Genomic DNA, 19986 nt, shown 5'->3' with positions numbered 1-19986 from the left:
AAAGCAACCCCAATTAGTTTTACACCAGACTTCACTGCTGGGTGCTTTTTTAGCTGCAGGGAGGCATCTCACATGACCTCCATCCCATCAGCTGCTCCTGCAGCACTCTCAGGAACAGACCTGTCTATAAAGCCAGGCAAATGCAGATCTGCTGGCAGACCCCTCCATCCCCTGCTCCCCAGGGCTCAAAAAGCCTCACACAGGTAGGATGCCCCTGCAGGTACTCACAGCAGCTCTGTCCTCACAGGTGAATTCCAGCAGATCAAGGCAAAGTCTCCCGTGGACATCTTCATGTCAACTCTCCTGCTGTAAGCCTGGCAAACTTGTGGACCTTTTATAGACACCAAGAAAAAAAAGCCTCCATCCAAACTGTCAAAAAGTATCTCTGTGGCATCTCTGGCCAAGAAGATGCTCAGAGGGCTGGAGAACCTCTGCTCTGGAGACAGGCTGAGAGAGCTGGGGGTATCCAGAGCCTGGAGAAGGCTCTGGGGAGATCTCAGAACCTCTTCCAGTGCCTAAAGGAGCTCCAAGAGAGCTCCTTGACAAGGGCATGGAGGGATAGGACAAGGAGGAATGGCTTTAAACTGAAAGAGAGAAGATACACCTAAGGTATCAGGAAGAAATTCCTCTCTGTGGGGGTGGTGAGGCTCTGGCACAGGTTGCTCTGAGAAGCTGTGGATGCCTGGAAGTGTCCAAGGACAGGCTGGGCAGGGCTTGGAGCAACCTGGGACAGTGGAAGGTGTCCCTGTCAATTTTTTTGTGTGTCCCCAGAAGGGATACAGTGGGATGTACTGGAAGTCAGTGGCTAGGCAGCATCCTCCAGAGTCACCACAGAGGGTGGGTATCTCATAAAGGATAAAAATAAAATAAATCATATGCACACACACACCTATATATGTACACACAGAGAAAGAATTCCTTAATGCTTCAGACCACTAACAATCATATTTAAAATCACCAGAAACCACAGCTTGTTTTTCTGAGGGCTGCTCAGAAGTCAAAACCTCTGCAGTAACTCCTGAACCAGACAAAAGCCCAAAGTGGTTTTGCCCTTGAAAGCTGTAGTTTAAATACAATTCAGAAAAGCTATAACTTCAAATTCACATACTTGCTGTCAACTGCTATTTCACTCATGTTGGAATTACCATCCATTCTCAACTGTGCAGCTCTCAACACACTGTCAGAAAAAGAAATAATCACATGAAAATCAGAAGCCTGTAGTTAAATTTTATTTATCAGTTCTATTGTTAAATGACACAATCAAAGTCAGTGGATTGGCCTGTAAATCTACACAATAAGACAGCGTCTACGGTGGAAATCAGTAGAATTTGATATGGTTATGACAAAATGGTATCCTTATATTCGTACATCCCCTATATACAATAAACAGTATACACAAAGAAAATGCAACTAGTCTCTGTAAACCATGCACACCACAGCATAAAAACAAGATGCACCTCCTGCAACAGGCCTTCAGCTCGCCCACAGTTAAGTCCTGTTTACAGCAGTGCCTTTCAGTTTCAAGAGTGAATTATTTTCCCCCGTGAAAACCAAAACATAACTGAGACATCATATTGGCAACTGCAGTTCTCATTAAAAAAAAAAAATTGCTGTACATGAAGTTATTCTCTTCTCAAAGCTGCTAATGCAGGGTATTGGTTTGCTGCTGCTTTGCTCTCCCCTTGCCCTTGGCAGGGTTGCTGCCCCCAGGCAGCCACACAACATCAGATGTAAAACCACTTCCAGGTAACTTAGGCGTGGAGCCGTAAGATGTTTTTAAAGCCCTCTGCCTCATTTTCTGCCCCCCTGCCTTCATGGTGTATAGAGTATTACAGGTGAAAGGCAACAGTGCAAGTGAGCCTTGTGAGCATCGTGTCCCGGGGCCACAGAGGGCCCTCAGTGCCAGCTGGGGAGCACTGCAGGACAAATGTGCTGAGCTTGCTGAAAGTCTGGCCCAAGCCTTGCAGAGGTTTGTATTATTTTGCATAGAGATTTTTGGAGCCCCTTGCTCTCCCGTGGGTCTGGGGGAGGCCGGAGGGCTGCGGGGATCCCGCTGCGGCTCCGGCTCCGCACCCCGAGCCCAGCAGAGCCCGCCCGGGAGCAGGCTGTGCACCCCATGCACCACACCTCCTTCTCCTCCTGAAACTATGGCTATGGAAAAACTGGCTTCCGTCCTTTCCAGTCCTCATCCGTCGTCGCTGTGAAGGGCTCAAGAGCATAGGAAAAAAAAAAAAGCCCTGTTCTTATCTGGTGTAGCAAAGATTTACTGGAAGTAAATCCTAATTCAAGTGTAAATCTACTTCCATTGAGCAATTCTCTTTATAATATTGCTGGGATTAGAGAGTTTTATGACTTTTTAAAGACACTACACAAATATCAGCAACATAATTTCATCTAGTTTATACCACCAATTATTAAGGAATGATAAATTCAGCATTATGTATTCTAATGGGTAAGAAAGACTTAAAATGAGACACTGTCACAGGATTATAACTCGGAGAAGGCTTTATGAAACAAACATGAGAATGTGCTGTAACTTTTCCAGAATGGTTAAAATCATACTGCCCTGAAAAATTCTGGAAACAGTGTCTTATAACATTGGCATTGAGTTCAGAAAAGTATGTATGTATTTTTTTTCTTTTTTTTTTAATATGAGATAGATCAAGCTTAAAACTCTAAATAGCAGTAGGTAGAAAAAGTTTAAAATTTTAAATATTTATATAACTAGAGAAATTACTTCTATTCATTTTAAAAGCCAATATTATACATAAAACTAGTCGATAATTTTTCTAGACCTTTACTGTTCCCTTCATCGTCCACTCATTAACTTGGTAAATATCATAAGCAGTTGGTGCCCTTGAAAACACATTATTAAAATAAAATTAAGATAAAATCAAAGGAAAAGGATTTGTTCATATACTGTATTGTGAGAGTATGCTAAATGCTCGTTATTAGGAAATGAGTTTGCTTCCCAGATAGATTTCAGCCGAGCATCATAAACATTTTCCAGCATCCCATTTTGTACTCATGACTAATTTAAGGATTTTTTTCTTTCACTTCTTTTAAATAAATGTCCAAGCAAACATTTCCGATGAGCCGAGATGGCTCCTGTATTCCATAAATAATCCAACAAACCTAAAAAGGACAATTTAATTACACGCTAAGATTAAGTGTTCCACGTACAGTACAACATTTACTGCAAAGGCAACTGCAAAGGCAACATTTTGACCTCTTTTTGCTTCAGACCCTTGAGAAGCATCACTCGTTTGCAGGCTGGGTTGGGCTCTGCTTCTTTTCTGCCCGGCAGGTGCCCCCCACTATCGCCGCCACCGCTCCACGTTCCCTGTGTAGTCAGTGCTGGAGCTGTTCTCCCCCTGCTCCCTCAGGTGCGCCTGCTTGGCCCGCAGGATCTTCCGCTGCTCCTGGCGTTTCCGCCGCGCCTCCTGGTGCTCCTTCTGCCGCATGTACTGGTACCGCTGCAAAAACAGGTCTTTTGCATAATCGTACAATTCCATGTCTAAAAAATTGAGGGCCTCGATGCGCTGCTGAGTCTGCCTGTCTATCTCCACGCTGGAGGCCCTCGTGCTGTTGTACTGCGTGAAGGGCGAGATGAAGTTCATGCTGAAAGTCTTCTCAAAGAGGTACTGAGTCTTGCGCTGGAACTCGGTCAGGCCGAAGAACGCCATGCGCTTCAGGTTCTCCTTGGCACTGTCCAGCAGAACCTTATTCCTCTGCTCCTCGGGCATGACCGACAGGTTGTAGCATCCCACCAGGCTGAGGTCGGAGAGCATGCGGACCTGGCGGTTGTTGGCCAGGTTGTAGGGGCAGTCCATGAACTCCTGCAGGGAGCAGCCCGACCAGTCGTCCCCGGTGTAGCAGCTGGGCAGCTCCTCGGTGGTCGGGGACCGGCCGTCGCAGACGTGCAGGGACGCCTTCCACGTCGCTCCGCGCTGGACGTGGCGCCATTCGCTCAGGTACCGGGACACGGGGTCACGCAGGATGGTGATGTAGTAGAAATTCCTGCCAAGGGGAGAGGAAAACAGAGCGTTTAGTCCCCTGTGTCTCCAGCACAGAGCGCATTAACGCTCAGAATCGATACAAACAGGCAGATGCACTTAAGAGGCTTTCAGCAGCCCTGCTGCAGAGGCTCCTCTGTGAGTTCACCTCCACAGGGTGAAGGACGGCTGAACAAACCCCCGGGGAGTGTGAAGGGCTGCATGTACCTGCACACACACAGAGCTGTCTCTGTTTAACTGGTGGTGTCTCTACAGAGGCCAAGGGAGCCCAAGACTCCCCTCTGCGCTGGGCTGTCCATGTGGCAACACACTCCTGCTGGTGCTCCAACTGATGGTCATGCCAGACCTTGGGAGAATACTTGAAGTATCCCCCAGGATGTCAGCCATGACCCAAGCAAGACACAGGCAGCTCTGGCTCTTTTAATTTCCTTGTACAACAGAACTGCACTGACAGGTTTCCACAGAGAGCAAAGAGCTGCCCGTGCTAGGTTCCTGATGAGCAGCTGTGGGTCTCACTGCACGAGCCCCAGAGCAGCATTACATCTCCGAGGAAGGCATTTCCTACAGGACCTTTCCTTTCACAGGCCAGATCAATGGGGTGTGCCCAGAAGCCCCAAACCACTTCAACACTAACAAGGGCCTTAGCACAGCCCATGTAAATCCTGTTTTATTCTCCTGCCTTCATCTGATACAGGACTGAAATGATGAAAGAGGAGAGCTAAGTGACTAACAAGAAATTAAAGGATACATTACAGTGTTTTGTAAGAGAATACATTTTTAAGGGAGGTGCTGGCTTTGGTTTGAAGCAATAGGATAGTAGCACACATGGGGGTCACACTGCCACAGGGAACCCATCAGGCCACCTGCTGGAAAAGCTGCAAGTTCAACCACAGAACTTGCCCAGAGTTCACTCTGGGTTGCACAGTAATATCCACCATCAAACACCATGCTGCCCACCATCACAGCCTGAAGAGGGACACAGCTCCACAGCTCTTTGAACCTCCACTGACATGGCCATGGCCTCACCTGGGTGATGCTGGAGGAACACCATCAGGATACCTGATTTTTGCTTAAGCAAATGGAATTAAAGTAGCTCAATAAGCAAATTGTCCTGCCAGGGAAGGCCACTTCTCCAGGAGGAGAACACCAAGGAGTGTGTGCCCAGGAGCCCTGAGCCCCTGGGGTGTGATTGCCATGTCCTTGGTGCTGTGTAAGGAGGAGAAGGCCATTCATTTGTTTTCTGAAGTGACATTGTGACTGGTCACCCTGAAGTCAAACTTTTGTTCCCTGTTGTTTCCTTTGGCAGAAAAGCCACTAGATGTCAATGTTTTACAGAAAATTGTCTTTGAATGGACTAAAAAGTGAATCACAAGCACAAAAAGGATCCAACTGCACAGGGAAGGAAAACCTGGAGAATCACCATTCCTCTTCCTATTTAGAGCATCCACACTCATGAATAATTAAGTGAATAGAAAGTACAATAAACGTGCAAAGCCAAAGAAAGCCAATGAGCCCAGAACAGCATCAGTGGCTGGAAAAAACAGTGCTCAACACGTGGAGCTGGGACACCACAATCAGCAGCACCCCAATCCTCACGCTCACCTGGGGTGGTGCTGCTGCCACTCCCTGCTCAGAGGGATTTGGCCACAGATTCACACAGGCAAAGGGAGCAGAAGTCCCTGCTACAATCCCAGGGAAGGTCCTTTTCCACAGAAATGCCATTCAATGAATTCACTGTGAGAGCTGGCGGTAGGAGGGAGCAAGAATAAAGCTCACTTTCATGAGTGAGTGGCAGCTGCTAATCCCACACTGACCCTTGAAGAAATGGGAAGAGTTTTGCTCTTATCTCAGCAGGTCTCTGGTAGCACTGGAGAACCCAGCCTGGCAAAGAGGAAGGGCTTTCCATGAGCACCACCTCAACCAGCTGCTCCAGTGAGCAGGAGCTGTCCCTGATTATGCTTGTGCCTCAGGCTCCTTTGATGCAGCAGCAACACAGCCTTGTCAGGATCCCCAGCACTGGGAAATGGAGCCTCTCTGGGACAAACCCAAACCCCTTCTTTACCTTTTGTCAGGACTCCTGAGCCTTGGATGTAGTTTATTGGGACACTGCACTAAAATAATGACCAAACCATACAGCACTAACCTCTACATTAACTACAGCAACTAACATACAGCAACAAACCTCTGATGACCGTGGGGGCAAAAGCAAAGCCCAGCTTACCCCAAGCCCCTTGTATGAGCTGGCCCATGAGCAGTTCAGCTCAGGGGAGAAGGGTGCAGGCACAGGGGTGCTACCAGCTGAAGGAGAAGGCCAAGCAGACCGTGTGCTCTAAGGTCATCACAGAAATCGATGGGGAGTTAATGCAAGAAGGGAAACAAATCCTGAGCCAAGATCGATACAGTGAGCGTTTTATTATAGTTCAAACTCTTCAGCCACTCTCCCTTTGTGCTCCTTGGTCACAGGTGGTGACAAAGCGTCTCCCTTGGCTGCTGTTGTAAAAACAAAAGAATGAATAAAACCTCGTGTGTTGGGGAAGAGGCTGTGCTGTAACAGAGCACTGTCAGCCTGGGCTGCCTCACCTGGGCACGTGTCTCCATCTGTGCCTGCCAGGGAAATGCTGCAGTCGAGGAGACTGGGGGGGATGAGGCTGAGTAAAGATGCCCACTGGTCTCTGCAGTGAGCATGGAGGTGTCTGGGCTTCCCCAGCACCCTGAGCTCAGGCTGCCAGGCAGGGACACTCACGGGATGCCCCAGCCAGGGCCCATATCCTCCAGGATGCCCCAGCAGTTGAAACAGGGGCTGAAACAGGCTCACAGCTGTTATTCCACCTTGTTACTTCCCAGATGAATCCTGCTTTCAAAAAATGAGATGTCTTAGAGAGAGATGCTTTGTCAGTTGCTGGGCCAATCTCAGCAATTTTATGCATTTCTCTCCTGCCTATTAAAATTCTACCAGAAGAGGCACTGCTGCTTTTGGGAACATCAGCTTTTGCCCCAAGCCTCTCCTCTGAGTTAGGAATCATGGCAGCTCCAGGAAAGCAGCTGGGCTGCTCTGTGTTCATCTGAACTGAGCTTCAGAAAGTCACAAAAGCTTTAATGCATCCTCAACTCAGAGCCGTGCCAGAGATGAATTCGGCCATCAGCACTTTGAGCATCATTCTGCTGCAACTGAGGAAGACTTAAAGCTTTGCAATTATTTTTAGCTCTGCAGCTAACAGCTTGTTCTTTCTGCTCTCTTACCAAGGGGGTGTTGAGTTCCTGCCCATTCCTTGAAGCGTGGGCTTCAGAGCCCAAACAACACGTTTGCAGGTAGAGCTCCAACTACTGTGAATTATTCCTCCATCTCAGAGCTGCACTCACCAGAACGTGGCTTTTCTGATGAACTTGGGGGCCATGAAGCAGAGAAAGGGAGGACACAAAGAAGGCACCTCTGGACACTATCAAAATGTATCTGGACACAACGAGGGCACCTCACAAAGTAGGTTGACCCTGGAGGCATCAGGAATGAGGGATGATGTGACAGTGACTTGCTTCTGGTCTCTCCCTGAGCATTGCTGTTCCTTGAGGAATGCAGAAACTAAACAGTCCCACAATGCTGAGTTTGCTCCCCGTGCTGCACCTGTTTGCTTTGAAGGATAATCCTGTGGTTACACAGTCCATTCCTGCCAGCCCTTTCCCCACCTCTGCCAAACACAGGGGCAGAATGAGATCCCCTTTTTTCGACCTAATCAGTTTTTTTAAGAATCCTTGCATCAAACTTCTAATTGCAAAATAAAAAAAAAAAAATTGAAGTCCAAGTATGGAACCGTGAAACCCCAGGGGATGACAACACAGAGTAAAGCCAGAGACTTCAGAGTCTGGAGAAGCTGCCAGGGAAGGGATATGCAGGTACACACAACACAGTGCTCAGGGGGCTCATTGTGTGCAGAACTAAAGTGGTGAGGAGGGGGCGACACTAATTATGCATTAAAATGGGTCAGAATCTCCCCAAGTCAGAACACATCCCAGCCCCACTGCCCCACTGTTTAATTGCCTGTTGAGGTCAAGGGAGCTGGAGGTCAGATGCTGGCAGCTGCCATGGCTTCAGCCTGGAAACCTGAGCCTGGCTTGATGGAACTATGAGGTAAGGACTGGAGAGGGGAGCTGAAAGCTGAACATCCACTCACCATTATATCCATTAGTGGATTAGCAGGTGAGGGACTGAGTGACCTTTTCCCATTTCTGCTGAGAAATGAGGCTGCAGCAAGAAGGGCTTTGTAGGTTACTGAGGGTGAGAAACCTACAGCCTTTGCACAGGGAGCACTGCAGCCCCAGAAACATCCCCAATCTCCCCCACAGGCTGTTCCCAGGGGCAAACTAATGCAGGAAAACACAGCTTCAGCACAGGGCTGAGGAAGCAGAGCTATGATTTCCAGGGAAAGTACTGGGGCAGTCCCATTCACCAAGCAAAAGTAAGGCTATGCTTTAATATGGAGCTGGCTCAAACACACCCATCTGTATTTAGGTCAAGCTCAGCCAGACGGCAAGCCTGGCTAGGATGTTTGGAGTCACAGACAGGGCTTGTGCAATGAAGGGGAGGCAATTTTGTACAAGTGTCTCCATCTCTTTGAGTGGAGATGGGGGAGGTAAGGAAATTTGTTAAGTTTCCAAATCTCTGTGGGTTTTTTTCCCCAGTTCGTGGACTTTGTGGTATATTAATGGGCCAGTGTGATAGCAAGTTCTGCTCCATCTGGAGATGGATATTTTGAAAGAAAAGTTCACTCTGAAGGTGCAGGGGCAAAGGGATAGACCAGATTTGTGCCACATCCAGCAGAAATGCAAATAAAACAAACTAAAACCCTGCAGCAGAGATTCTGCATATGATGCAAAGGATTAAGGATGGAGCTACTGAAAAAAGAAAAATAATCATAGGGTTGGCACTTCAGCACGAGAAACAATGCACAATCACCAGAGCCAGCAAGCAGCACAAGGACAGCCATGTCCTTCCCCCCTCCACACAAACTGCTCACGCTGCTGAATAAAAATCTAGAGAGCTCACTTATAACAGAGTAGCCACATACTCATCCTTTTAAAAGCTGAGCAATTTGGGCTTTTTTTTTTGACATGACTACTTGTCTCAGCTCATCTGACCACAGGAAGATGCTCCTACGCTGTGGCTTCGCGCACAGATCTGAGATCCCATCTCCTTCCCCTCCACTGCTCCCAGCAGCTGTGGGGAGCGGTGGAACTGTGGAACTGTGGAACTGTGTCACAGGCAGTGTCCTGCACTTCTCCCTCATCCCACACCACTTGGAAAACGTCCCTGCTCAGGATTATTTGACAGCAAAGTCACAGACAACGACGGAAGGTCAGGAAGGCGAACGGTGCGAGTCTCACATTCCCTGTTGTGCTCTTAGGAACCCTCCCCGTGGGCTCCAAAGCTGCTGATGGATTTTAATCTCTGGCAGAGGGTCTCTGGCCGATCAATCATGGCCACCACATCTCTCTGAGAAGTCAAACTCAATTATGCCATGCCGGGCGCCGAGTGCTTCGCTCCCAGAAGTTGAGGTTAATTCCCATCAAGAGTGGCCCACTGAGAATTTGATTTGCTAATACCACAAATTGTTCCTCCAAGAGAAATACCGCTGCTGCCTAATTTGTTGGAGTCAGGCATCTGTTTGGAGATCACTCAGAGAGAAGCAAAGTGTTCATTTAATACCGTGACTCATCCTGATTCTTAACAAACTCTGTCACCTAGAGACACAATCAGAAGGACAGGGGTGAGCATCCTGGTGAGAGCCTCTCCTGCCTCAACCATCCCTGCTGGGAACCTCCCCCCAAAACAAGAATGCCTCTTGCCTGCCAAGAGCTGCTCCTGCAGCATAACTCACAGAGATGAGGCCAAAATACCTGGCAAGTTTACTGAGGCAGTGCTGGAATGAAATGTTTGCATCCACTCTAGACTGGTCCCAGATGCTTCCCAGTGATGTGGATGGCAGTGGCAGCACTGGAGATGCATTCATGGCCCATGGGCTTCCCACAGTGCTGCTCTGCCCCAAGCCTCACAGCCCCCCAGACAGGGCAACAAACCCCTCTGGGAGAGGGAGAGGAGCAAGGGGGGCTGTCGAGTTCCCCTGAGCTGCAGGGAGGAGATCTCACTCCCACTATTCCATGGCTGCCTCCACGCCCTGGATCTGGATCTGCAGCCTGGCTGCCCACGCCAGGGCCTCCCCTGCCTCTGCCACAGCTCGTACAAGGAGGTGACCATGGAGCAGGGGTATTGGAACAGGACTGCTCCCCTTCTCTCCTCTCCCCAAAGACCTCAGGGCACCTCAGGCCCAACTGGACCCTGGGCTGGCTACTACTTCCTACAAGACCTCTCTTTATTCAAGCATTTAAATGAAACCAAACTTCCAGGTCCACCTCATCCAAAATCAAAGTACAGTAAAAACTAAATGAACAAATCCCTTCTTCATTAAAGAAGTGATGGATAAAGATTATGGGGAGGGAGAGAAGGAGGAACAAACACCCCTTTCCTCTGCAGCAGCCTGCAAGACTACCCAGACTATATTCCTTTACTCTGGGTCTCAGGGTGGCAGAAGCAAATAATGCATTAGCTCTGAAAAAGGGCCTGGAAGGAAAGGAGATAAGTATTTCAGGGCTGTGAATTAAAGCTGTTAGCAAATGCAAATTTACATTTCCTCTAAGTAATCATTATGTTTTCACTTCTATCAGCACCCAATGAATCACAGAGATGTTTTGTCTAGAAACACTAATGGTGGGGGTAGGAAGCCAGCAGCCTACCCACAGCAACGGCAGCAGGAGAGAAGTGCCAGAGAAACCCATAAAAAGGAGCTGGATTTTTCAAGAACAGCAATTACATCAGTCCATCACTGCCCGTGAAATTACCAAATATGAAAGATCTGTGGAAAAAAAATCATTTCAGGCACAGAGGAAGGCAGCGATTTAGCAGGTCAAGGTACACATTCATATATGTGCAGGCATGGCATATGCAAACAAAGATAAAGAAAATAAGGCTTTAAATAAGTAAAAAATATGCAGCCTCACACACACACATGCTCCCAGCTACCCTCACGCACAAAATAATTGTCCACAGCGTTGCCTGCGGAGGGGAGAGCGGCCCTGCAGATCTGCCAGAGTGGTATTAATTTCATAATTGCCTGTATTATTAAGATCTCTGCAGGACACCCCTGCTCACAAGCAATTCAGCAAGAATAGTGACCTTTTAAATTACTTTTTTTTTCCAGTAGTGCATAAAAAGAGAAGCAAGTTTCTGTTTTTAGCAAACAGAAGAGTGACTCAGCTGCTGGTGCCAGTCCCCAGTCCTCTGCCTCCACCCTGGAGTCTGGCACGGGGAAGGGTGGCAATGCTGGGCAGAGGAGCCCAGACCCATCCCAGCCACCTGACCTGCTGGATGAAGGCCTGAACTGCCCTCTGGAAACACCCAGCTTCCATCACAGCCCATCTAGAGCAGTAAAGCTTCCCACCTCATCAGCTTGGTTATATGACAGAGGCACCAGGATGGGGAGCAGCAGTGGTGCGGAGCCCCCAGGCTGGACATGGGAGGCAAAATGCAAGGAAAGGAGAGAGAAGGTGACAGGAGGATCAGTGTGTGCCATGCCTCCACGTGCTGGATGACAAGCTGCAGCACGGGTGACACTGGATTTGTGAGGTCTGAGCAGCATGCAAGGCCTTGGCTTTGGAAAGTGCCTTTCTTGCCATGGGCGATTATCCCTTAATAAACAGAGGCAGAGCTGAATTCTGCTCTTAATACACACTAAGAAAACTCAAGGTCTGTGCTATGTCTTTTGAAACAATGAGCTCTGGCACCCACAGAGTGCCAGGAGCACCTTCCTACTCCCGGTGTGAGGAACTGTCCCTGTCCCCTGGAGCTCCTGGAGGAACATCACACACATCTTCCAGGCGTGGTACAGCATGGCCCCGATCACAGAGCTCTTATGGATTCATTAAAAAGCATGGCAGATATCCCAAAGCGAAAAGGAGGCCACTGCAACAGAGCTGGTGAATAACCACAGGATGCTGCTATAAATCAGATCCTTACAACAGTATTTACCCCATCTAAATGCTGCTGCAGGAATTAGTTTCAACGTGTAACTGATATTTCTGCGGTGGCAAAGATCGAGGTTTGCAAAGCCTACACTCCATAAGCAGCGGTTTACAGAGATGGAATAGTGGCAGTTTTTCATTTTCCAGAGTCCACTCACCCTTCCAAGAATCTTAATGCCTCATTGATTCATAATACAGTACATAAAGATTTCATTTTTTCTTGCACACAGTGATATATTATGGAGGCAATCTATTTTGCCACTGAAAAGTTTGCTTAGTAGAGAAATTTGGAGTTTTGACATTCAGGAAATTACAGTCATCTGTAAAGTGCGATTGATATGCCAAGGCTAACATTTTCATTGCACTTATGGAGCCAGAATAACTATGCTAAAATATTTATTACATTCTAAAAAAAAATCCAACTTCTTGTTTATAAAAAGCATATATTTAGCAATAAAAAAGCTTTATCCTTACATCCATATACATTTTAGCTATGTCTTAAATGCGCAAAGCCTCATTCTCTCTGACCATATGAAAACACTTATAATAATCAAATAAATAATCAATAATATAATAATATCAAATAAAACCAGTATTTTAGACAGGTTCTGTGTGTGCAAGCAGAGGGCATGACCTGACACGTGGCTGCATGGAGCTGCACAACAGCAGAGAAATGAGGCAGGGGCGGTCACAACAAACCTGCCCAATGTCCCCTGGGGCTGTGGACACCTGTCCTGCCAGCCACCAGCCACCCACAGGAAGCAGGAGATCACTGAACCCTGTGTGCTTCATTTGCAAGTTCTGTGGCTAATATGATCCAGGAGGAAGTGGGTGTGGAGGGCTCCAGTCTCAGCTTGGCATGCACACTTGTCTTCTTTATGAACACATCAATGTGTATTTAGAAGTTGTGATTTATCCTATATCCTGAGCACTCACTGCAAATCCATAATCGCTGCCTGAACACCCCTCCCAACTCCTCTGTACATGAGAGTAGCTGCTATTGAACACCCCTGCCTCAGCGCTGGAAAAACCTTGGAGCTCCCAAGAAAAAGATCACACAGTCAGCCCCAAGAGCTCTGCATCTCCCACAATGGGAAATTAACCCCAGAAAGGTATTTATAAAATCATTTGTTACTATATCAGAGCTCAATCAATTCTCTTCAATAATACATAAAAGGAGGAGGTTTGGCTCACACGAAAGAACGTAATTCCTTCACAAGCCATTTGCAGATAATCTTCCGTACGCCAGTTAATACATCCCGTGATAGGTTATACAAAAGGGCTTTTAAAAACTAAACGGAAGATATATAGCATATAAAAAAGGCACATTAGTGCAACTTATATTTTGCTTATCGTGACTATTGAGCGTACAGAAATCCAGGGAAAATCCTTCCCAGTCTTTCTAAAATTTTGTCAAAAGCAAGCGTCTATTGAAAACATCTTTGCAATGTAATTAATGAACTGATACTAATGTAATTCTCAGCCTGCTGCCAAAAGAGGGATAGAGGAATGGACAGTGTATTTACAGCTGCAACTTCTACAGTTTTAATTTCAGCTCTCATTGATTCCATTGAGCACCATGAGACTGCGTAATGAAGAAATCTGTATCAATTGAAAATACCAAGTGTGCTCCTGCCCCACTAGGGCACTACTGTAATATCATGTAATGGAAGGGGATTCTCATTTAATTGAATTGGAAATGAAACACATATTAGCTAAGAAAACTTAATCAGTGCAATAATATTAAAATGGGCCACTCAGACAAACTATACTGATTAAGTCACTTGCAAACATTTCCGTAATCATCACTGAGACTTGTGGCGTTAATGATTTAAACTCACTTTTCTACTCCAGGGAACAAAACTACAATTTCATAGCAGACAATTAGAATATTTTAAGCCCTCCATCACACACTACAATACAGTCTCCTGGCAGAAGCACAGGACCTCATCCTGCAAGGATGCATCTTGAGCTGTTGATGTACAAGGTCTGCATGGATGCTGGGATGAGGCCCTGTGCTTCTGGGATGTGTGACATGATGCTGGGATGTATGATTGAAGATGGGAGACAGCCCTGAAAGCACCTGGCTGGTTGGGAAGTGTTTCTGAGGCACTGGCTGTGGTTTCTCTGCAGACTTCATCTTTAATCCTGACTTGTTACTGATGGCACACTCTGATGCACCGTAACACACTGAGCTCCAAATGGCTCCCAGCAGACCAGGAGTTTAAAACTTGTATTCACACACAGTTGACATAACTGGATTTAAAATTTTCATGGAACAGCAGAGTGTATTTCTAGTAAAACTCCATGGATGCATTTGTTGTGTCAAAGCTCACATGGGAGGGTTTTTACATCAGCTAAGCAAGCAAGACTAAGTAAACATTACAAGATGTGCAGAACATCTTGTTTTCCACATCTCCTCGTTCCACCCCAAACATTTAGTAAAAGTATATCTTAAGTCTGAATCAGTGAGAACAATGCCCTTAGAAAGCCATGTTAACAGAAAATGACACTTCAGCCTCTCACACAACAACCCTGAAGAAACCCAGGGACGTGTCCATTGTGTTGTGCTCAGGACTATCCACGCAGCCCAAGCTTGTGGTGTGCCTGGAAACTGGAGACTGAGCTGGCAAAATCTCACCAGATGCTTTCCTGGCAGTCAGTGACAGCACATTCAGCACTGACATCAGCTTGTACACATTGCATTTTTTTGGATTTCAGATGCTCCCTATATTTTTAATTAATATTTGTAGCATTAAGACATTAAAAATCCTACTTGCAGACAGTCAAAAGCAAATTAAATTCTTCCATCTTTTCAGTGCCATGAAGCAAACTCCAGACAAAGTGGCATCTGAACTGAGGCCACCACAGGGAGGCAACAAGCTGGGCTGGGCAAGGAGAGCAGTCCAGCTCCCCTCTGTGCCAGCTGAAGAACTGGCACTGCTATGCAAATGGCACCCAATTCCACTGCCCACGAGCAGTGCTACTTGCTTCATCCTTTAATCTGCTTCTCTCAGTCTGTGGGTATCACATGCTTGGGCCAAGATCTGACCTTCCTTTGAGCAGCTTCTCACTGCACTTCTTGAGCCCTGAGCTCCCTGCCCTCCCTCACCACCCACAGCCAAACAAGCAGGCAGCACACTGAGCCCTCAGCTGGAGGGAAGTCCTGCTTAGACTAGCTGAGAAACCCTTAAAACCGAGCTGATTTCAGCTGAAGCCAAAGATATCCTACCCCTGCCAGAAGGGACATGATAAACCTGATATGATAAACCTAAAGCAAAGTAAACCACATGACATGTAGGGTTATTCACTAAGGTCACAGCTCCTTCCAAAAGGATTTGCCATTGCTCCCACTCCCCCAACCTTGTCCTCAAAATATGAAAGAAAAAATGAAAAAACACAAACAAACAAGCAAAAAAGGCAAGAAGCAAAACTCTTCTATGAGCAGCAAGAGATGGTTCAAAACAGTTTAGTTCCTATCTGTGAGTATCTCTTGAAAGATTTTCAGAAGACACAGTTCTACTCCTCCATGGATTATTCTGGCTAAAAATGTGTGTGACATTTTAATTATCAAGTACAAATGTTACTGCAAGTAAGCAATGAAACAGATGGTGTCCTGAATTTTACAGTACAGCCACATTTTCCAGCTCAAATTTACAGTTCACCAATCATCAGCTTTAAGTTCTGTCTCTACTGCATCTCCCTCCACCACAACCCTCCAATGCTGAGAGCACAGCTTTGGGAAAGTTGGGAAATTCTGGGAAATTCAACCCAAGCTCCAAGTAGATGTTTCCAATGAGGAAACAAAGTGGAGCACAACTCTGTACATTAGAAAAGCATGGCAGGTAGGAAGTGGGAGAGCACTGAGGAACTGCCCTGCTCAAGTGAGCAAAGACATGATCCCGATACCTCCATCTCCATGAAGGACCTGATTTGTTTATCTCATCCTCTTTCTCAGTGAACTCCACTCATATCAGTTATCAGTCCTAAGATTTCCTTCTCTACCCACCTGGAGTACTCAGCAGCCCCCTCAGAGGGTGCCCCAAGGGGAAGGGACAGGATGCAATGAGTGTCCCCCGAGGATCCACCAGTGCCAAGTCCCACATCACCAGGGCACAACAGAATAGTAAAGCCAGAAGCTTTTCCATTAACTGTTTCTACCATCCTTCCAAAAAACCCTCAATGCTAAAGATCAGAGTTGTAATTTCTCGTGTTTATTTCCCCCTCTTACAAAACATGAAATATAATTCAAGACACAGGAGCCACACATGCGGATGGGGACAAGGAGGACCTGGGAATACTCATCTCCTGGATTGACAGCACCATGGCATATGTGGTCCTTGTTCTGAGGAGCTTTGTTATCCATTTCAGACAGCACACTAGGAGAGAGTGTGAGTCCAGTGACTCCTGGGGAACAGATGTAGCAGCATCCCCCGATTCAAGCAGCAAACATAGTGAGCTTCCTGCTGTCCCTCTTAACTGTGTGTGGCCAGGCTGAGGAGCACATGATGCCCTCATTGAACAGGCTCTTGATTTAACAGGCTGTGACCAAACTGAATCCTGGAAAGCTTTCCTGATACACCACTCCATTCATCTCCACTAAAAGGGAGCTGCTGCCGGGGCTTATGGCATCAGCGCTGCAATTATGACAAGGAAACATTTTCTGGGAAGGTGTCCCAGAAAGTAATACACTGAACATTTCCTCTCACCACTGGCAATGCTGAGCAATAACTTCTCTCACTGTTAGCATCAGCTTCGAGCCAGGTCTCCAAGGAAGGGCACCCCTCCTGCCATGCCCTGTGCTGGCACAGGGCTGGGACCACCAGCTCTGCTCTCACCATTCAGCTTCTGCACAACCCCAGGGACACAGAAGTACTCCTGCAAGGATCAGACAAAGGGAGACGTTGCACAGGCCAGGGCATGTATCTTTTGGATGCCAGACTTTTCCCATTTTGCTTTGAAATGGACTGGAGCTTTGGGGGTGGAGGGGCCAAAGGCAGCTTTGCAGACAGGAGCAATGCTCAGTCACAAAAGCATTTGCAACAAGAGCTCTGCCTCTTGCATGCAGGTTTGCTCACTGTCACTTAGTCCAGCACCACGCTGGCATCCAGGGTGAAGGTGGCAAGATCTGTGGTGCTCCTCTAAGCCCACCTGGGAACCTCTTCCTAAAGGGAACCAAACAGGGCGCTCGCAGATCGGAAGGGACCCGAGCACTGAGCTTGTCTTGGAGCACAGCTTCTTTAACAGAACTTTCCAATGAACTCCTGAACCCCCAGGGAAACATGTCTGGGTATTCTGTCCCCAGGGAGAGAAGCCAAAGCAGTGTCCAGTGCCCCCAGGGCCGGGGCACGTGGCCTGGCTGGCAGCAGATTGATGCTCCTGCATTTGAACTCAGCAAACAGGAGCTCCAGAACATGGTGAAGTGCATGGCAGCAGCTCGGGCTCTGCTCTCAGTCACACTGGCAGCTGGATTGCTGCGATAAATAAACCTGAAAATGGACTGTCTGAGCAGCAACAGCTTCTTCCTATGTCTTCATCCCTGGAGGGGTTAATCTAGAATAATCTAATTTATTCCCAAATTGCAGGCAGCAGTGTCTTTCCCCATTTAGCAGATTAAGAAACTGTGCTCTACGAAATTTATCTGAACAATTCATTCCCACAAAATTACACTGGGTTTTGAACTGAGATTAATATACTCCATTGTATCTGCAGGCTAAGCAATCCACTGAGGGGCCAGATTAAAGCACAGCTAAACACCACCTGAGTGGGCTTTTCTGGCAAAGCATCCGTGCAGGGATGGGACAAGAGCAGCAGGTGCAAAGGGGATCCCAGCAGTGACAATGTGAGCCAGGACTCGGGCACAACATCAGCATCTTCAGCTGCATCTCCCCCATCCCATCATTAAAATAGCAGCACCCCCATAACTCATTTCAACATACTGCAACTAGGCTCCTCTCCACATTATTTTAAACAAAATGACACTTTCTCTAGACACTTAAATGCATCCTGGTCTCATCACATCAGCAGAGGAAGCATATTTTTTCTGTTTATGTGAAAGGTGATATTGGATGCATCATACATTGAAATCGTTTGCTGGCTTCCTCTCTTGATGTAAGTAAGGGGAAAGAAAGTCAGAGAAGACAGATTTTAAAGATGTATGCATATGCATGATCATTTTCTAACCTAGAATATTATTAAATTCTTTCATATATTCATGTGAGAACTGCAAAAGATTATGAAAGTAGAGATGCTATCACTCATACTTTCCCAGAGCAAGGATTAGGGAGCTTTTCTTCTTAATAAAAGTGATATATTTAAATACAATCTGTTTGGCCAAACCCTAGTTAGTACTGGCCAACAGAGGTACAGCTCATATCCCTGCTTTGCAGAAAAAACCTGTCTGCAGGTCCAGCCCAAACACAGGGCAAGACTGGGCAAGAGATGTCACATGGTTGTCAGAGCTTTGACCTTTTTATGGCTATTAAATGCACTTATGCACTTAAATGTTTTCAATTTCACAGGTCTAGCACCCTCTACCAAAAATACACCCCACATGGCCCATCCAGCTCCTTCCCAACCCTTGGAGAGCTGAGCTCTGACAACCCTGCCTGGGCCATTTCACCCAAAGGCGTTGCAGAAATCTTCTGGTTTGCAAGTGATGCTAAATTCATCCAAACAGTTTTATTTATGAGTGGTGTTACATCCCACTTCTTGGGGAGACAGATCTGCCACTAGAGTTGCCTTTTCCTGCCTGCAGAAACTGTAACTCTGCATCAACATTACACAATTATTTTAAAACCACTATTTAGATAGCTCTGTGGTAATGGATATGTACACCAACTCCAGTGCCACAGAATTTGCATAGCAGAATTTTTATCATGCTTCTTAAAGATTAATAATTTAAAGCAAGTTGTAACTGTGCTAAGATTTAATCTTATGTTTTCATCACTACTTTATACTCTCATAAATATCCAACATTCCCAAGTACATAGGAATCTGAGAGGGCATTCAAGAGAAAAAACTGCAACCAATATATCTTCCATTTATGGAATTGAACATAAGATCATATTCAAAGTGCTGCATTTACTGACTGATTTTGAATACATAAAATATATAACCATTGCAAATTCACCTTTCATTGCAAAGCTTTGTTCTTGTAGTGACATAACTTATTGCCAGATTAGAGCCCCAAGTACAGCTGGGTCATTTTTTGTGTTCTCCATTCCCACAAACATGACTGGGAGAGACAGGTCGTGCTCTCTATCAAAGTTGTGCTTACCACACAGCAATATTGCAACACGTCCCATTAGAGTTATGTCTGCTGAGACTGTGAGCACAGACTTGGCTGCAGGCACCTCCTAATGGAATTACATAATTGGAGGCATGTCATCTAAATCTGAACAAATTGGATTCCCTTGTCATGCACTATTGAATCAGAACGGGAAGAACACTCCATGCTGTTATCTATGGTAAACCAACGGTGGCAAATCCAGCATCACTAATATTTTGATAATGTGATGTTTATTAAAAATGGGGAAGGAAAAAAAAAGTTTCATGTAAGGCATGTCAAAATCATGTTGCATTTAAAAATGAGCTCATCCGAGCTTGGTTTCAAACTGGGAATTACGTTAACGGCTTATGACGGTTGGGATGTTGAGAAGATGTAACTGAAGAACCACACGAGCCTGGTTGCCTGTAGCAGCCAGGGAAGTGCAGACAAGGATTTGAGACAGCCCCCAGCACCAGCTCTGCATCTGGCAGGAGTGACAGCCACCAAGGTGTTTGCTCTGCTACAGCCCCTCCCTGCCCAGTCTGTGGCGGATCACAGCATTAACATTCTCATCCTGCAACTGAATTCTCCAGCCCTTGCAATTCACAGGCATGCCCTGCTTTTCGTTTACAA

At 46.5% G+C, this 19986-nt stretch overlaps 1 protein-coding gene across 1 annotated transcript in view; it reads right to left on the bottom strand.

The window, feature by feature from the left end:
• Window positions 1-1215: 1215 nt before the first annotated feature.
• The window catches only part of HS6ST2 (heparan sulfate 6-O-sulfotransferase 2), a 127867-nt gene continuing 109096 nt past the window's right edge, over window positions 1216-19986 (bottom strand). The window contains exon 2 of the mRNA XM_041485333.1: window positions 1216-4020. Coding sequence (XP_041341267.1) covers window positions 3318-4020 — 703 coding nt within the window. The 3' untranslated portion in view covers window positions 1216-3317. The remainder of the gene's footprint in view (window positions 4021-19986) is intronic.

This window comes from Pyrgilauda ruficollis, unplaced genomic scaffold, assembly GCF_017590135.1.
Source record: "Pyrgilauda ruficollis isolate IOZ18807 unplaced genomic scaffold, ASM1759013v1 scaffold7, whole genome shotgun sequence".
Taxonomy (NCBI): domain Eukaryota; kingdom Metazoa; phylum Chordata; class Aves; order Passeriformes; family Passeridae; genus Pyrgilauda; species Pyrgilauda ruficollis.
Note: the sequence above shows the minus strand (reverse complement) of the source record. Positions and strands in the feature narration are given on the sequence as shown.